A 19,471-nucleotide genomic window follows, 5' to 3' on the forward strand; every position below is an offset into this window, starting at 1 on the left:
AAGTATTCAGTGTGTGTTTCCAGACTGTCCTAAGCGTGTTTTATCCAAATGTGTGATGTTTTGTGAAAAGTATGTTCAAAGGTTAGGAAGTTTGAATGAAAGTTTTAATTGTACAGCTGTGATAGGTGTTGATGTAGTGAACATGTAACATGTCATAATAATACCTCATGTAGTGCAGTAGCTCACTTGTCAATCATCCTTGTTGCCAGGCTACAGCACGGCCAGCTGGCAGGATAAGCCCTGCCCCATTAATGAGCCGCTCTGACAGCAGTGGTAGTGTGACGTTCAACACGACCACATCCTTGGGGTCATCCCGAGGTCCCAGTCCTCTCACACTGGGCATGGCAGACTCAATCCCTCTGGCTGTGGCCTTCACAGAGACCGTCAACGCCTACTTCAAAGGAACTGATGCCAAGAAGTAAGTCAGCTCTTCTGTGTGTACCAGGCTGTACACATAACTGGGCACAGGGATGAGAATTTTCAGCTAATTTTAGAGAAATCAGGATTTAATCTTTGACAAATTCGAATCACAAGGATGGCATACATGTATGTTATGTCATTTAGGGTTGTCAGATTCGTCACCTCTTTCCTAACCCTGTGTATGTGCTTTTACAGCAGCCTCAAGCAGTTTCAGCTACATGTAGCTTGGTTATAAAGTTTTGTTCATAGAATCTTTCCACTAGAATTAGATCTGAGCATGGCCCTGCTATCCCGAATTATTTGAATACTTAGTTTAGGCTTGTGGAATGCATTTTTGTGTTTTTAAACAACTCAAAAAGAAAATTATGGTGGATGGACAGTATATTGTGTAATTGTAGCAGGTTATTATTGTACTAATAATAATTATAGCATTATGTAGAGAGAATTACCAGGAAGTAAAACTGTTCACCATTGTGATTTTGAGCTTGATAGCCGATTATTTCCCTGTTATAACGTCACTGTGCTTGTTTGGAATGAATTGGACCTAATTGGTGTGAATTTTTTATAACCATGTATTATTTTAGACAAATTTGAGTCATCACTCTATAATGATATTATGCGATGATTCACCCTGATTTCATTTTGAACAGCTCCTCTCCTCTGTTTCAGATGCATGGTGAGGACAACAGGAGCTTTGATGATGTCTTTCCCTGCAGGGATTGTCAAGGTGTTCACAGAAAACCCGAGCCCAGCTGCGCTCAGCTTCAGAGTTAAGAGCCAGGAACCGCTGGAGCAGGTGCTAGTCAACAAGGAGCTGGTGACAGAGTAAGTACAGGGACTCATTCTCTACTCTACAGGCTAGGTGGTTTGTTCTTCAACAGAGGTACTATATGAAAGACCTCAAGACTTGCTCACTTGTCCACTGCAAAGCGTTTCTGTTTTTCTCCTTCCATCAAATTTTTTTTCGTGGATTGTCTCTAAAGGAAACTACATTGTCATTATTGTGTTCTTTTTCTTTTTGTTTCTTTAACCATGTAAAACTGAGTGTAAAGTTGAAAAATGGAGAACTTGTTAGGTGATGTATAATTTTTGTGTTAACCAGGGACACAGTGCAGAGCTCCTCAGAAGGCCGAATCTACTCGTTTGAGATGTCTTCACTAACAGAACACCTCAAACATCAGGGTGAACAGAATAAAACTGCCTCTTACTTCAACATAGATATACTCAAATATCAGGTGGGTTACACTGTGTAATCACCATATGATGATACAAACTGCCTCTTACTTCAACATAGATACACTCAAATATCAGGTAGGTTAAGCTCTAATTATCAGATGATGATATCAAATAGCAGGTGGGTTATGCTCTGTAATTATCATGTGATGATATCAAATATTAGGTAGGTTACGCTCTGTAATTATCAGATAATGATATCAAATATCAGGTAGGTTGCGCTCTGTAATTATCAGATGATGATATCAAATATCAGGTAGGTTGCGCTCTGTAATTATCAGACGATGATATCAAATATCAGGTAGGTTAAGCTCTAATTATCAGATGATGATATCAAATAGCAGGTGGGTTATGCTCTAATTATCATGTGATGATATCAAATATCAGGTAGGTTACGCTCTGTAATTATCATATGATGATATCAAATATCAGGTAGGTTGCGCTCTGTAATTATCATATGATGATATCAAATATCAGGTAGGTTGCGCTCTGTAATTATCAGATGATGATACATGTGCTGAAGTTTGTCATGAGCATAAACCGTATTGTTCATCATGGTGAACTTGCTCCTGGACTCACTGTCAGCACCTGGTTTATCAAAAGCGTATTAATACCGGTATTAAATATTACAGATTTACAATTTTAAGAGTCAAAACAGTACAAAAGATTTGGATCAAAGTTTAAGCTGGTATTAAGTCTTAAGACACTTTTGAACAAATGAGCTGAGAAGTCCAAGTCAGTTGTAAATCTCTGCCAATGTAGATTGAAGACTACACGTATGGTCCTTTGCCCGAGGGGAGTAATAGCTGAAGTCATTACTTGTGATTAGTCCATTTGAGATTAGTGTGTTTGAGATTAGTCCGTTTGAGATTAGTGCGTTTGAGAAGAGAAAGTTATGCTGGTTATGCATGTAACAAAACGGTGGGTGTTGATGAAGGGCATAGCACTCATATTTTATTGATGACAGTTTTAGCAGTAACTAAGGAGGTCTACAGGTCGGCTGTACTGTCATTTTGTTGGTCAGTCATTTGGTCAAATCTTTGATAGCATATCCTTTCACAGGTTCCATTCGTTTAGTGAGTGACCCGAGTGCGAGGTGGCAGGCACTCTTGAGGGGGAAGTCGCAGCTTTTGTGAATTTAGACATTACTTTATACTAGATATCACAGTCTGGCAAATCTTCCTCTGTCCTCAGGTGAAGACAAAGCCTGGGGTGGAGAGTACGCCGTTACCGCTGATCTCTTACTGGAAATGTGAACCCACTCACACAGAGTACCGCCTGGACTACCGCTTTAACAGTAGCTGTGTGTCTGGGCCCTGCACCCTGAAGAATATCACTGTGGCTGTGACAGTGGACGGTGGGGTGACGAGTGTTCAGAGTATACCCCCCAGTGACTGGTGAGTCAGCAATGTAGCAACCTCCTACTACGCCCCCACCCCTCCCCAACCATACAACCCCCACACCCCACCCCACCCCACCCCAACTCAACCCACCTCACCTCAACCCACCTCATCCCACCCCACCCCACCTCACCTCACTTCAACTCACCTTATCTTACCCCACCCCACCTCACCCCAACCTGCCTCACCCCAACCCACCTCATCCCACCCCACCCCATCTCACCTCACTTCAACCCACCTTATCTCACCCCGCCCCACCTCACCCCAACCCACTTTACCCACCTCATCCCACCCCACTCCACCTCACCTCACTTCAACCCACCTCACTTCAATATGTGCCGCATTTTCTATACATCTCCACATTATTTCTGACATTTATAGATGACTGAGTGATTAGTGCGTGTTCACTTCAACTCACATTACATTAAAGGCATAGATAGGTTTAGATCATTCACAATGTTCCGCTGAAGGCAGAGCGAGTCTGTCAGAAATGTGCCCAAATAATTATTCATGCAGATTTAAATCTTTCTACAAGTGCTTTCGCTGTGGACAGCTCCTATGCTCTGGTGTCTCACCTGTGATTTTATCTCATCCTCATCAGGAATCCAGAGACAAAGCGAGCGAGATGGAAGCTGAATGACATATCTGACGTGAGTGAAGAGGGCAGTCAGGGTTGTCTACGTGCCAAGTTCAGTCTTACGGAGGGCCCCAGCACCCCGTCCACAACGGCTCTCCAGTTCACCTGTGAGGGGGCCACACTGTCAGGGGTGGACTTTGAACTGCTAGGCCCCGGCTACAGGTTATCCTTGTCCAAAAAGAGGTTTGCTTCAGGTGAGAGATACCCTAGAGAACAGTACTGAAATATTAATCCTTAAATCACTTCATATTGTTACTATATGTGTGGTAGATGGGATTAAATCAACATTCAATCAAGTAAATTAAATCTCATTGCAACTTTTTACATTTACTCCGTTTTGATTTTCATGCAAAAATGAGACAAGTGAATAAACATGTGAAATTGTTGTGTTTACAGGTAAATACCTGGTGGATCCAGAGCCTGGAGTGAAGTATGTATGACAATTACAGAAGTGTAGGGAGACAGTGATCAATTAGTGTGTGCTGTGGGTCGTGTACAGTGTGACAGTTCCTTGAAGTATGTATGACAATTAAAGAAGTTTTGGGGGACAGTGATCAATTAGTGTGCTGTGGGTTGTGTACAGTGTGATTGTCCCAGGAAATATGTATGACAATTACAGAAGTGTAGGGAGACAGTGATCAATTAGTGTGGGTCGTGTAGAGTGTTACAGGTCCTGGAAGTATGTATGACAATTACAGAAGTGTAGGGAGACAATGATCAGTTAGTGTGCGCTGTGGGTTGGCTAGAGTGTAACAGTCCCGGGAAGTATGTATGACAATTACAGAAGTGTAGGGAGACAATGATCAGTTAGTGTGCTGTGGGTTGGCTACAGTGTAACAGTCCCGGGAAGTATGTATGACAGTTACAGAAGTGTCGGGAAACAATGATCAGTTAGTGTGCGCTGTGGGTCGGCTACAGTGTAACAGTCCCGGGAAGTATGTATGACAGTTACAGAAGTGTAGGGAGACAGTGATCAGTTAGTGTGTGCTGTGGGTCGGCTACAGTGTAACAGTCCCGGGAAGTATGTATGACAATTACAGAAGTGAAGGGAGACAGTGATCATTTAGTGTGCGCTGTGGGTCGACTACAGTGTAACAGTCCCGGGAAGTATGTATGACAATTACAGAAGTGTAGGGAGACTGTGATCATTGAGTGTGTGCTGTGGGTCGACTACAGTGTAACTGTCCCGGGAAGTATGTATGACAATTACAGAAGTGTAGGGAGACAGTGATCAGTTAGTGGGCGCTGTGGGTCGTCTACATTGTGACAGTCCCGGGAAGTATGTATGACAATTACAGAAGTGAAGGGAGACAGTGATCAGTTAGTGTGCGCTGTGGGTCGTCTACATTGTGACAGTCCCGGGAAGTATGTATGACAATTACAGAAGTGAAGGGAGACAGTGATCAGTTAGTGTGTGCTGTGGGTTGTCTACATTGTGACAGTCCCGGGAAGTATGTATGACAGTTACAGAAGTGTAGGGAGACAGTGATCAGTTAGTGTGTGCTGTGGGTTGACTACAGTGTAACAGTCCCGGGAAGTATGTATGACAATGACAAAAGTGTAGGGAGACAGTGATCAGTTAGTGTGTGCTGTGGGTTGTCTACATTGTGACAGTCCCGGGAAGTATGTATGACAGTTACAGAAGTGTAGGGAGACAGTGATCAGTTAGTGTGTGCTGTGGGTTGACTACAGTGTAACAGTCCCAGGAAGTATTTATGACAATGACAAAAGTGTAGGGAGACAGTGATCAGTTAGTGTGTGCTGTGGGTCGTCTACATTGTGACAGTCCCGGGAAGTATGTATGACAATTACAGAAGTGAAGGGAGACAGTGATCAGTTAGTGTGTGCTGTGGGTTGACTACAATGTAACAGTGCCGGGAAGTATGTATGACAATTACAGAAGTGAAGGGGGACAGTGATCAGTTAGTGTGCGCTGTGGGTCGACTACAGTCTGGCCGTCATAGTAGGAGGATGGAATTATACCCACGCAGTCTTCAGCTACCCATAAATTGTGAATAATAGTAATATATATGTATAAATAAATGTTTATATACATATAGATATGTACATAGCAGAACATATAGATGCAATGAATTTTAATACTGTGACAAAGGTCAGACAAAGTGTACTGTAAGCTGAGTGGTGTTCATGTCTGCGATGATTGGGATGATGAAGGATAACCTGCAATCTTAGTGGTCATGGCCCTGCTGACATGTTCTCATGAGCTGTGACGGAGGTAGCTGTTCCTTGTTCTGGCTGTGACTGCTGTGACAACTTCCTTACTGACCCAGTGCTAGCAATGGTCAGTTGCTGACCCAGTGCTAGCAGACGGTCAGTTGCTGACCCAGTGCTAGCAGACGGTCAGTTGCTGACCCAGTGCTAGCAGACGGTCAGTTGCTGACCCAGTGCTAGCAGATGGTCAGTTGCTGACTGCATATGTTGATTCAGTTTGTGTCCTGCCAAAACAGCTGATCACGTGACAGCAGTGGAACTGTTGTTGACCATTTTGACTAGGTCTATCAAGGCTGCTATAGACTATCAATCAGAATGTAGTTTTAAATTATTTAATTTTAACCAAAATAGTAACTCATTTGCTGTAATGTGACAAAGATAGTTTATTTCCGTCTCAGGAAGCAGTATCCAGGAGTTGCTAGTATTTGGGATATTTCAAGAATAACAACTAAATGTCCTTGTGCATCAGAAAAGTTCCGCAATATTTGTATGATACTAATTTTTACATGTAAAAATATATCTGCGTCGTTCTAAATGCAATCCCTTTAAAATATACTTATTTTGTTATATTATATGTCAATGGATGTACCTATATTCAGTCATGTTAGTTGTAATAGCCATCAGTAGCAACCTTCTTAAGACATTACATGTTCAAATCGTATGAAAATAACACATACTGTCAGTGAATGCTTTTGAACTTTTGAATAATTTCCAGAAATGTCGATGTGGAATTATCTTTACTATTGATATTAGATACTGAGACCGGTAAACCCAGTGTAAACATCTAACTGGTAGCTTTCAGAACAGCAGCGATAACGACTGTAAACACTTGACAAATTCATCGTCTTCAATGTCACAGTAATTAGGTTATCAGTGTAACAGAACAGATGCTGTGTAGTTAATAAGTCACAAAATTTGTATATACTCAAGACCATATATATTAAGCAGAATCTGTGTTCTACAGGTGTCTGGGCATACAGGTTTGAGAACACACAGGTGTCAGAACATACAGGTGAAGTGTTCAGGACATATTGCTATGTCATTAGCACACAGGATCATCCACCTTATTTCTATTCTTATTTGCATTAAAAAAGCCAAGTGATTCCCATCTTATGCTATTAGATTGAAGGCAATACTCCACCACCATTCGTTAAGAAATGTGTACATATATATGAAAATTATGTATAAACTCCAAAATTGTATATGAAAAGGTTTTGTATATTGAATAATATAATGACTTGATTATAAGGAAAATACCAGTGGTGAGGTGTATTTACCTGCTGTAATTTTCTTTTGGGCTGTGCATATCTTGTTAACCTTTACACTCTATATATATGTTATATGTATATATCTATATATATATACATACAGGTATATCTCTCTCTCCGTGAGAACTGTTTAGCCTGGGTGTTGACCTACATGTATTTACCACTCAGATGCACTCTACACTGTATCCATTCATTTTTTTTTCTCCTTTTTTGTTTTTGTTGTAATCATACAATATTATTTTCATGCATCCCAGATGTTATTGACATCAGAATTTGAATGCTCCTGATGTGTTTGATGTTGCTTCATATTGACGGGATATAGAAGTGAAATAGATCCTGGTGCGGGTTTGTGGTGTGTTAACTGTGAGGCTGTATAGTCACCCCTGGAGTAAAGGTTAAGAAGGTGTAAGTATATGTACATCAATATATATATATATATATATATACAAGAATGTAGTTAAATATACAGTTATGTGCTCGTTAGTTTAGCAAGAACCTGTTACTAATGAATGAACAAATTTTCCTCTCAAAACACGGTTTACAATGATACAGTGCCAGGACTATTTGGAACTGAAATGACATGGGTTATTCTGGCTTGATCTATAGAGATACATGTTGATAGGTTATACTTGCCTCATATCATCATCAGCGGATAGGAAGTGGTCCCTGAAAGCTTGAGGTGGGAAGCGATCCTTGAAGACTAATCCTCACCTAGCCTAAATCCTGGACAAATTCTACTACATAGTGCAGGGTTTGACACATAGAGCACTAGTCTCTTATTTGGGCATGTTATGTAATTATTTCTGTGATGTGCCCAAACTTGAACACTGAATTTTCGTGTTCAAAATGTTATCAAGTATATCTTCAATATTCATCTTAATTCATACTTTACTGGTCAGATTTGTTGGGGATTTTGTGCTACATTGTAAATGTGCTACATTGTAACTGTGCTGCAGGACTTGCTGAGAAAATGAGGCCAGGCTTGAAGCATCATGCGGTCGGCCAAGTAGGTTACTAGTAACCAAGGGCTAGAAGCATCATGCGGTTGGCCAAGTAGGTTTCTAGTAACCAAGGGCTAGAAGCATCATGCAGTCGGCCAAGTAGGTTACTAGTAACCAAGGGCTAGAAGCATCATGCAGTCGGCCAAGTAGGTTACTAGTAATCAAGGGCTAGAAGCATCATGCAGTCAGCCAAGTAGGTTACTAGTAATCAAGGGCTAGAAGCATCATGCAGTCGGCCAAGTAGGTTACTAGTAACAATCATGCTCAAACATTGCAATATCAATGGGAACCGTCTCCATTGTAACACTGAAGGAAGGGTATTGTGACCTGGGTGTAATTCTGTATTGGTTTGGTTGCCTCTCTGGCTTCAGGATGCCTTTGAACACAAATTAGGTCATCATTGATACCATAAAACATGGTAGATAAATGGTGAAACTTTTGTCCTGTGTACATGAACTTCTGTACAAAGCTGTGCACTTCCCCCCTAAAGGTACTGGTTATGTCCGTTCCATACCTCAGGCTGTAACCTTTGTAGTGTCCAGTCTTCAGGCAGCAATATTAGAGATTTATTATTAGTATGTAAATTATGTTTGTGGTTGAAGGTAGTGGATAACAACAGTAGTTGAACCTTTGTCTTGTATAGTTTTTGCTCCTCGCTATCAGTGAGAACATCTGTCAGTTTGTCACTCATTACTGTTTCATACCAGTGCATTTAATAATCAGGTATACAAAGAGGAATGTGTTCATGTATATGGACAATGTCTGTTTTCTGCCGCCTGCTCTCTGCTAAACCCATGTAACAACTCTGTTGTGGCATATTTCAAATAGGTCACAGCTTTTATTTTAGTCATCAAGTTGTGGACCAGTTAATATCATCAACTCTGATGACCCATGTTGATCACCCAGATGAAATATATAGACACCGCAATTCTTTAAGCTATTTCCCCAGAAAGGCCTGTTTGAATACAGTTGTCATTTATTTTGCAACTCTTTTCCCATGTTCCAACTCTTTTCCCATGTTCCAACTCTTCTCCCATGTTCCAGCTCTTCTCCCGTGTTCCAATTCCTTTAGGGCTGGCTGCACTGCTATAGTGTATGTGGCATTATCGTGAATTAAGGCCACATCTTCTGCTCTCATCACACAACCTCCATTCTGAAGGGTACATGTTTGTCGTCCATGCTGTTTATCATGTTCATCTACTGCCACATTGTCCTCATCTTCCTCATGTCCGTGTCAGCCACATGGTGGTTAAGGCCGTGAAATCCATGCCCAAGGTACCCTGGTCTACCAGGGCCATGTGATGTCTCTGTGAATACTTAATCTTGACGGTGCTTCTGCTACTCCAGTTATCCCCCTTTGTAATGTATCTTGATGAGGTGTGCACTAAGTGGGAAGATGAACCCCTGGATATGAAATATCATCAATGTCTGTACAATTGTGAGAAATACAAAGCAATTTTATCAAGAACTTTGCCTGCGTCTTGTTTTCATTGATTTTTTACATCCCATATACTACATGTATGTGTAGACAGTGAAGTCAACTAATCAATCATTCTGAGAGATTATTTTAACTGCACTATGATGGCTGAATGTGTGAAGTGATTGGCATACTCAAGAATGTTTCACAGATACAATGACAGTGAATTTGAAGAGGGAAGGATCTTGTACCTGGAGTGCTGGTCACATCTAGATATGTACTGCAGGTAACGAGTACGTGTGCCTGGAGTGCTGGTCACACGTTGGCACGTACTGCAGGTAACAAGTACGTGTGCCTGGAGTGCTGGTCACATCTAGATATGTACTGCAGGTAAGGAGTACGTGTGCCTGGAGTGCTGGTCACACGTTGGCACGTACTGCAGGTAACGAGTACGTGTGCCTGGAGCGCTGGTCACACGTTGACACGTACTGCAGGTAACGAGTACGTGTGCCTGGAGCGCTGGTCACACGTTGGCACGTACTGCAGGTAACGAGTACGTGTGCCTGGAGCGCTGGTCACACGTTGGCACGTACTGCAGGTAACGAGTACGTGTGCCTGGAGCGCTGGTCACACGTTGGCACGTACTGCAGGTAACGAGTACGTGTGCCTGGAGCGCTGGTCACACGTTGGCACGTACTGCAGGTAACGAGTACGTGTGCCTGGAGCGCTGGTCACACGTTGACACGTACTGCAGGTAAGGAGTACGTGTGCCTGGAGTGCTGGTCACACGTTGGCACGTACTGCAGGTAACGAGTACGTGTGCCTGGAGTGCTGGTCACACGTTGGCACGTACTGCAGGTAACGAGTACGTGTGCCTGGAGTGCTGGTCACATCTAGATATGTACTGCAGGTAACGAGTACGTGTGCCTGGAGTGCTGGTCACATCTAGATATGTACTGCAGGTAAGGAGTACGTGTGCCTGGAGTGCTGGTCACACGTTGGCACGTACTGCAGGTAACGAGTACGTGTGCCTGGAGCGCTGGTCACACGTTGACACGTACTGCAGGTAACGAGTACGTGTGCCTGGAGCGCTGGTCACACGTTGACACGTACTGCAGGTAACGAGTACGTGTGCCTGGAGGGCTGGTCACACGTTGGCACGTACTGCAGGTAACGAGTACGTGTGCCTGGAGCGCTGGTCACACGTTGGCACGTACTGCAGGTAACGAGTACGTGTGCCTGGAGCGCTGGTCACACGTTGGCACGTACTGCAGGTAACGAGTACGTGTGCCTGGAGCGCTGGTCACACGTTGGCACGTACTGCAGGTAACGAGTACGTGTGCCTGGAGCGCTGGTCACACGTTGGCACGTACTGCAGGTAACGAGTACGTGTGCCTGGAGTGCTGGTCACACGTTGGCACGTACTGCAGGTAACGAGTACGTGTGCCTGGAGTGCTGGTCACACGTTGGCACGTACTGCAGGTAACGAGTACGTGTGCCTGGAGCGCTGGTCACACGTTGGCACGTACTGCAGGTAACTGCAGGTACATATAGATGTATGTAGGAATTAAATTGTGATCAAAACCATGAGCCAGAACAGTGAAACTTTCCTCAGTCACCTTCAGTGAGAATCAATCAAAATTTTGGTGACATGTTTCACACATCCTCCAACATTTATAGGACTACACTGGTTATGAGATACAAGAGTCATTGTGGAAATCAAACAACACAGGACTCCACAGCAAAATAAGATAGGACAAGCCCATCTGCCTATTTTTAGAGAGAGCCCATCTGCCTATGTTGAGACAGCCCATCTGCCTATGTTGAGGCAGACGTCCTCCAGATTTTATACTGCCTTACTTTTCTGAAGAGCCGGTGAAAGGTAAGGTTAGAATTATCATGCTTCCAATTCAAACTGCTTCAGTGTGATTGGTCACATTTAATGTAAATCAGCTTATCCATGGAAATGGGCTCACAGCTTTTCTAACATTCATTTCTTCCATATGCTTAAGCAAAATTTTGTGAGCTTATGCTCTATATGTATGAATGACAGAATTTACTTGTATCACTTTTAGGGATTGACGGTTTCAGAAATCAAGTTGAAAATTTGATTAACATTCCCACAAGAATAGAACATACATAACGCTATTCTTAGCTGGGTCAAGAAGCTGAGTGTAAAATACAGATGTGGTTACAAATGAACAGCTTCACTCACTCACTCACTCCTCACAGAATGTTGCTAAGACAATTGCTCTGGTTATATTGCTTCTCAGCTCTCCTGTATTACTGACTCCTACACTGTGTTAAAGAGTCAAGTCACATCCAGCCTTCTCCAACCACTGTAATCCCTCAAGTGTAGTACCTGATGGGAAGAGAAATGTCACTGTAGGAGTCTGGATAAATAAAAATAAACTTACGATAAATATACTGAGCTTTACATCTCCAAAAATACAGTTAAATGAATTGTACAGTGAAGACAAAATAACAAAGAAATACATGTCATTTGAGTGCAGCCTAAAAAAAAAAAAAAAAAGAGATTCAGAAAATGTTGAAGACTATTCTACTAAACTACAGGCTTATTACAAAATGCAAAGAAAACAGGAAAACATCATATCTAAGCACAATATACAAGTGATCTCTTAATGTACAAAGCTAACTTCTCACCTCTTGGTTTGTACTCCAGCCCTACATAGCCGTCATATCCCAGCTCCTGTAGCAGTCTGAAGATGTATGGGTAGGTTATCTCCCCTTGGTCATCTGGTTCTCCTCTGTCAGGTACCTGGGAGATTTGGATGTGACCTGCAAGATGAGTAAGCCATTGAGGGACTAATCCAATTCATAAAGATTTAATTATGTAATAATTAAATGTAATTAATTAATCTTGTAATACAAAATGACACATTTAAATTTTATTAGACAGTGTTGCCTTTTCATGCAAAAGATCAAAGTGTACAGACACTATCTGCTGTTCAGACAGTGTCAAGATGGCCTGAGTCTGATCTCTGGTGTCTTCAATATTATGCCTCAGTGAAACACCATTATATATACTGTGTGATCCCAATATCAGAATGTTCATTGCACAGTAAGCAGCATCATATAAAGCAGCCAATGAATGTGTTTTTCTCCGAAAAAACTTGCCAACTTAAAGATGCATGAACTAGCTATGTCCTGGTCAAAACTGGCTCAGAGATGTGTGAACTAGCTACGTCCTGGTGAAAACTGTCTCAGAGATGTATGAACTAGCTATGTCCTGATGAAAACTGGCTCAGAGATGTATGAACTAGCTATATCCTGGTCAAGATGTATGAACTAGCTATGTCCTGGTCAAAACTGGCTCAGAGATGTATGAACTAGCTATGTCCTGGTCAAAACTGGCTCAGAGATGCATGAACTAGCTATGTCCTGGTCAAAACTGGCTCAGAGATGCATGGACTAGCTATGTCCTGGTCAAAACTGTCTCAGAGACATATGAACTAGCTATGTCCTGGTCAAAACTGGCTCAGAGATGTATGAACTAGCTATATCCTGGTCAAGATATATGAACTAGCTATGTCCTGGTGAAAACTGGCTCAGAGATGTATGAACTAGCTATGTCCTGGTCAAAACTGGCTCAGAGATGTATGAACTAGCTATGTCCTGGTCAAAACTGGCTCAGAGACATATGAACTAGCTATATCCTGGTGAAAACTGGCTCAGAGATGTATGAACTAGCTATATCCTGGTCAAAACTGGCTCAGAGATGAATGAACTAGCTATGTCCTGGTGAAAACTGGCTCAGAGACTTATGAACTAGCTGTGTCCTGGTCCAAACTGACTCAGATGTATGAACTAGCTGTGTCCTGTTCAAAATTAACTACTATTCAAAGCTTACCTATGTGTGGCAAAAACTTTTTCAAATTTTCAGTCAAATTTCCACTCATGATCTGTACATGAAAAAAGTCCTGCAAAACATGAGTGAACTGAGCATGATACATAGAGTAGCATGTTGTTTAATTAGACCAAAATTGCCCACAGTTTAATGCTGGGAAACAGCTGTACAGCACATACAGGTACAATCAATGTCACTACAGCTGTACAGTATATACAGGTACAATCAGCTGTACAGTGTATACAGGTACAATCAGTGTCACTACAGCTGTACAGTGTATACAGGTACAATCAGCTGTACAGTGTATACAGGTACAATCAGTGTCACTACAGCTGTACAGTGTATACAGGTACAATCAGTGTCACTACAGCTGTACAGTGTATACAGGTACAATCAGTGTCACTACAGCTGTACAGTGTATACAGGTACAATCAGTGTCACTACAGCTGTACAGTGTACACAGGTACAATCAATGTCACTACAGCTGTACAGTGTACACAGGTACAATCAGTGTCACTACAGCTGTACAGTGTATACAGGTACAATCAGTGTCACTACAGCTGTACAGTGTACACAGGTACAATCAGTGTCACTACAGCTGTACAGTGTACACAGGTACAATCAATGTCACTACAGCTGTACAGTGTACACAGGTACAATCAGTGTCACTACAGCTGTACAGTGTATACAGGTACAATCAGTGTCACTACAGCTGTACAGTGTACACAGGTACAATCAGTGTCACTACAGCTGTACAGTGTACACAGGTACAATCAGCTGTACAGTGTATACAGGTACAATCAGTGTCACTACAGCTGTACAGTGTACACAGGTACAATCAATGTCACTACAGCTGTACAGTGTACACAGGTACAATCAGTGTCACTACAGCTGTACAGTGTACACAGGTACAATCAGTGTCACTACAGCTGTACAGTGTACACAGGAACAATCAGTGTCACTACAGCTGTACAGTTTATACAGGTACAATCAGCGTCACTACAGCTGTACAGTGTACACAGGTACAATCAATGTCACTACAGCTGTACAGTGTATACAGGTACAATCAGTGTCACTACAGCTGTAGAGTGTATACATGTACAATCAGTGTCACTACAGCTGTACAGTGTACACAGGTACAATCAATGTCACTACAGCTGTACAGTGTACACAGGTACAATCAGTGTCACTACAGCTGTACAGTGTACACAGGTACAATCAGTGTCACTACAGCTGTACACTGTGTACATGTACAATCAGTGTCACTATAGCTGTACAGTGTACACAGGTACAATCAGTGTCACTACAGCTGTACACTGTGTACATGTATAATCAGTGTCACTACAGCTGTACAGTGTGTACAGGTACAATCAGTGTCACTACAGCTGTACACTGTGTACATGTACAATCAGTGTCACTACAGCTGTACAGTGTACACAGGTACAATCAGTGTCACTACAGCTGTACAGTGTATACAGGTACAATCAGTGTCACTACAGCTGTACAGTGTACACACAGGTACAATCAATGTCACTACAGCTGTACAGTGTATACAGGTACAATCAGTGTCACTACAGCTGTAGAGTGTATACATTTACAATCAGTGTCACTACAGCTGTACAGTGTACACAGGTACAATCAATGTCACAACAGCTGTACAGTGTACACAGGTACAATCAGTGTCACTACAGCTGTACAGTGTACACAGGTACAATCAGTGTCACTACAGCTGTACAGTGTACACAGGTACAAGCAGTGTCACTACAGCTGTACACTGTGTACATGTACAATCAGTGTCACTACAGCTGTACAGTGTGTACAGGTACAATCAGTGTCACTACAGCTGTACACTGTGTACATGTACAATCAGTGTCACTACAGCTGTACAGTGTACACAGGTACAATCAGTGTCACTACAGCTGTACACTGTGTACATGTACAGTCAGTGTCACTACAGCTGTACAGTGCACACAGATACAATCAGTGTCATTACATTTGTACAGTGTACACAGGTACAATCAGTGTCACTACAGCTGTACAGTGTACACAGGTACAATCAGTGTCACTACAGCTGTACACTGTGTACATGTACAGTCAGTGTCACTACAGCTGTACAGTGTACACATGTACAATCAGTGTCACTACAGCTGGCATGCATCATCATGTTAACCTATACCATAATCATATCCATTTAGGCATCAATCGTTATACACGTAGCTGGGCTATTAAGACAGGTTAAGAAATATCAGTAATAACTACACTCAGGAGATCATTTCATTTTGTGGCAAACACAAATTCACGATTATACGCACAAACTGAAACTTCAGATTGGGGTGATTGATCTTCTTCACATATTCCAATCCTGAAAAAAAAATAAAAAAATAAGAATACCAAGTTACATTATGAACATGGTAATTCCAGTAATCAGCAATAATTTAGGTGCTGGTAGCAGTATAGCTTTTTGAATCAACATGACAATTGTCAATTAGAGCTAAGCTGTTTTACCTCTTTCTGGTTCATCCATGAAGTAACCAGGGGCAGACAGCTTTGAGTTGACTGCTTCAATCAGGGCCAGGATGCCTTCCTGCAGAGGTCAAAATTTAACACATTACCAGCACAACAAATAATTTTAATGTTCAGTTTAAATGTGCGCTGGTACAAATGAACTGTTAATTACAATTAACTACAATTAAACTATTAATTTTATATTTTATATTAAAGTGAAAACAAAGAAAACAAATGATCAGAGAAATAATGACTCTGTTATGTTTAATGGCAATCTAAAAACAGCTACATACAAGTACAGCTACACATAAGCACATATACCTTTTGTAATCTGTCAGCTGCATATTTAATGTTCTCCAGATAAACATCTTCTTCAGCCTCTGGTCGCTTCCCAGCCATGATGTGCATTCTGAACAGAAAGAAAATCCACAATACACTCAGCTTCCATGCCATGATGTGCATTCTGAACAGACAGACAATCCACAATACACTCAGTTTCCGTGCCATGATGTGCATTCTGAACAGACAGACAATCCACAATACACTCAGCTTCCGTGCCATGATGTACATTCTGAACAGACAGACAATCCACAATACACTCAGCTTCCGTGCCATGATGTGCATTCTGAACAGACAGACAATCCACAATACACTCAGCTTCCGTGCCATAATGTACATTCTGGACAGACAGACAATCCACAATACACTCAGCCTCCCTACGATAATGTGACAGAAAATCCACAACAATTCTCACTGGTTTAACAATAAAATATATAAAACTTATTAGTAAATGCATGCTTTAGTTTTCACTTAATAGAATGCAAAAACTATATTGTTATACTGATGATGTATCTTCAATTCTCTAAACTATGTATGCACGGCTACATGACTTCTTTCGGGTTTCAGTCAATTTTTCAGTCATTTGACCAGGAGGAGTCATTAGGGGTGTTTACATGCAATGTATACTGTGTCTTCTCGTGGCAGGCAAAGTGCATGCCGCTGAAGTGCTGCCGCCACTGAAGTATCATGCCAGGATACCAATCACATTTTACTGACACCGGGCCAACCATTCCTGTTTCCTTGTTCTGACCTCTTACTGCTCAGCATCAAGTGAGCCAGGGACAAGTGCCAAGTCTCATGGCTTCGAGGGAGATGCTCTAACCACTAGGCCACCTAAAACAGTCATTCCATCACTAAATTTCAAGCAAATATTCCCCCTAAGATGTCAAATCTCTTCCATTATTGTGGCCATGGCAGTTTGCATGTACTGGTACAGTCGAACAAAAGTTTGGTAACATTACCGTTTACAGTTCAATGCATTTGCATATTTTATTGACATCTCCAGTTTGTCCACAAACTCCAGTTTTCTAGACCTCAGTGCTGCTATTCCCAAGTCACCAGCTGACAGTTCACCTGGCATCAAATGAATGACAGATTTACACAGAACAACTGATGTAGTAAGTGACAAATCTAATCTGTTTATTTATTTCATTGTTGTTTAACTCAAGAATTGTTCACACTTACTATTAAGACACAATGGCGGTCAGAATTATGGGTGGAGAAAGTGCCCAAGATAAACAGTGACCTCTGGCCAACAAGTTACTGACAAACAATCCCACATATGACACACAGGCATTGTCTATACCACACAAGCATTGTCTATACCATACAAGCATTGTCTATACCATACAACCACACAAGCGTCATCTATACCACACAGGTGTCATTTATGCCACACACGTATAATGTCTTTACCACACAAGTGTTGTACATATCACACAAGCATTGTCTATACCACACAAGTATTGTCTATACCACACAAGCATTGTCTACACCACACAAGCATTGTCTATACCACACAAGCATTGTGTATACCACACAAGCATTGTCTACACCACACAAGAATTGTCTATACCATACAAGCGTCATCTATATCACACAAGCGTCATCTATATCACACAGGTGTCATTTATGCCACACACATATAATGTCTTTACCACACAAGTGTTGTCTATATCACACAAGCATTGTCTATATCACACAAGCATTGTCTATACCACACAAGCGTCATCTATACCACACAGGTGTCATTTATGCCACACACGTATAATGTCTTTACCACACAAGTGTTGTCTATACCACATAAGCATTGTCTACACCACACAAGCATTGTCTATACCACACAAGCATTGTCTACACCACACAAGCATTGTCTATACCATACAAGCGTCATCTATATCACACAAGCGTCATCTATATCACACAGGTGTCATTTATGCCACACACGTATAATGTCTTTACCACACAAGTGTTGTCTATATCACACAAGCATTGTCTATACCACACAAGCATTGTCTATACCACACAAGCGTCATCTATACCACACAGGTGTCATTTATGCCACACACGTATAATGTCTTTACCACACAAGTGTTGTACATATCACACAAGCATTGTCTACACCACACAAGCATTGTCTATACCACACAAGCATTGTCTACACCACACAAGCATTGTCTATACCACACAAGCACTGTGTATACCACACAAGTATTGTCTACACCACACAAGCATTGTCTACACCACACAAGCATTGTCTACACCACACAAGCATTGTCTATACCATACAAGTGTCATCTATATCACACAAGCATCATCTATATCACACAGGTGTCATTTATGCCACACACGTATATAATGTCTTTACCACACAAGTGTTGTCTATATTACACAAGCATTGTCTATACCACACACGCATTGTCTATATCACAAAAGCGTCATCTATACCACACAGGTGTCATTTATGCCACACACGTATAATGTTTTTACCACACAAGTGTTGTACATATCACACATGCGTAAAGTTGTCTATACCACACAAGTGTTGTCTAACCACACAAGTGTTGTTTATAACACACAAGTGTTGTCTACACCACACAAGCGTAACATTGTCTATGCCACAAAAGTGTTGTCTATACCACGTACGTAACAGCACCCTACAAACATACTGTGAAAGCAGAGAATCTATACTTTCGAATTTCCAGTCGTTTGATTAATGACTATATATGTATAGGTCCATACATACAACATCTGAGGTCCGTAAAACAGCTAGTGAGCTTCTGATGCATCATAATAAATATGCTTTATCATTTCAGCTTGATACATAAAAACTATCAATACCTGGCCAACCGTTGATTAATACATGCTCTAATCCCGCCCTTCTTCTCGCCTCTGCCAGTGTTCCAGCGTCTTCTCCATAAGGAAATGTCGCCTCCACGTATTTAAAGCCTGCATCTTTGGCAGCTTCATATCGCTCAGCGAGAGTTGGAAATTCTGTGAACATCATGGACAGATTGGCTGCAAACTTGAGAGGCATTTTTGAAGACATTGTCAGAGGAACCAGGCCCACTCTTTCCGAGGCAACGCTGTTGAAAATATCAAATAAAGATTTGTAAATTGATCTGTATGCACGGCGTGTTCTACTTGTCAA

At 41.7% G+C, this 19,471-nt stretch overlaps 2 protein-coding genes across 3 annotated transcripts in view; one reads left to right on the forward strand and one right to left on the reverse strand.

Annotated features, from left to right (window-relative positions):
- Positions 1-9,659, forward strand: part of LOC135481281 (F-BAR domain only protein 2-like) — a 59,993-nt gene extending 50,334 nt beyond the window's left edge. For both annotated transcript variants that reach the window (XM_064761130.1, XM_064761131.1), the window contains 6 exons: positions 210-418; positions 1,090-1,245; positions 1,523-1,655; positions 2,848-3,050; positions 3,655-3,884; positions 4,087-9,659. In XM_064761130.1, the coding sequence (XP_064617200.1) occupies positions 210-418; positions 1,090-1,245; positions 1,523-1,655; positions 2,848-3,050; positions 3,655-3,884; positions 4,087-4,130 (975 nt within the window). In that variant the 3' untranslated portion in view covers positions 4,131-9,659. The remainder of the gene's footprint in view (positions 1-209; positions 419-1,089; positions 1,246-1,522; positions 1,656-2,847; positions 3,051-3,654; positions 3,885-4,086) is intronic.
- A 1,887-nt stretch (positions 9,660-11,546) lies between these two features.
- On the reverse strand, positions 11,547-19,434 carry LOC135481260 (putative hydroxypyruvate isomerase). Its single transcript, XM_064761108.1, has 8 exons — positions 19,162-19,434; positions 17,283-17,394; positions 16,303-16,390; positions 15,982-16,060; positions 15,789-15,838; positions 13,480-13,549; positions 12,273-12,407; positions 11,547-11,970 (listed from the first exon to the last, which is right to left on the reverse strand). The coding sequence occupies exons 1-8, from the start codon at positions 19,367-19,369 to the stop codon at positions 11,912-11,914; spliced, it is 801 nt and encodes a 266-aa protein (XP_064617178.1). The 5' UTR covers positions 19,370-19,434; the 3' UTR covers positions 11,547-11,911.
- Positions 19,435-19,471: the final 37 nt, after the last annotated feature.

This window comes from Liolophura sinensis, unplaced genomic scaffold (assembly GCF_032854445.1).
Source record: "Liolophura sinensis isolate JHLJ2023 unplaced genomic scaffold, CUHK_Ljap_v2 scaffold_14, whole genome shotgun sequence".
Taxonomy (NCBI): Eukaryota; Metazoa; Mollusca; class Polyplacophora; order Chitonida; family Chitonidae; genus Liolophura; species Liolophura sinensis.

Bases quoted from the DNA above. Each gene is read 5' to 3' on its own strand.
- LOC135481260 (XM_064761108.1), bottom strand. From the start codon at position 19,369: ATGTCTTCAAAAATGCCTCTCAAGTTTGCAGCCAATCTGTCCATGATG. The intron at 13,550-15,788 runs GTGCGTATAATC...CATGTTTTGCAG, and splicing joins CCAATCTGAAGTTTCAGTTT to GACTTTTTTCATGTACAGAT. The intron at 12,408-13,479 runs GTAAGCTTTGAA...CTCATCTTGCAG, and splicing joins AAAGTTTTTGCCACACATAG to GTCACATCCAAATCTCCCAG.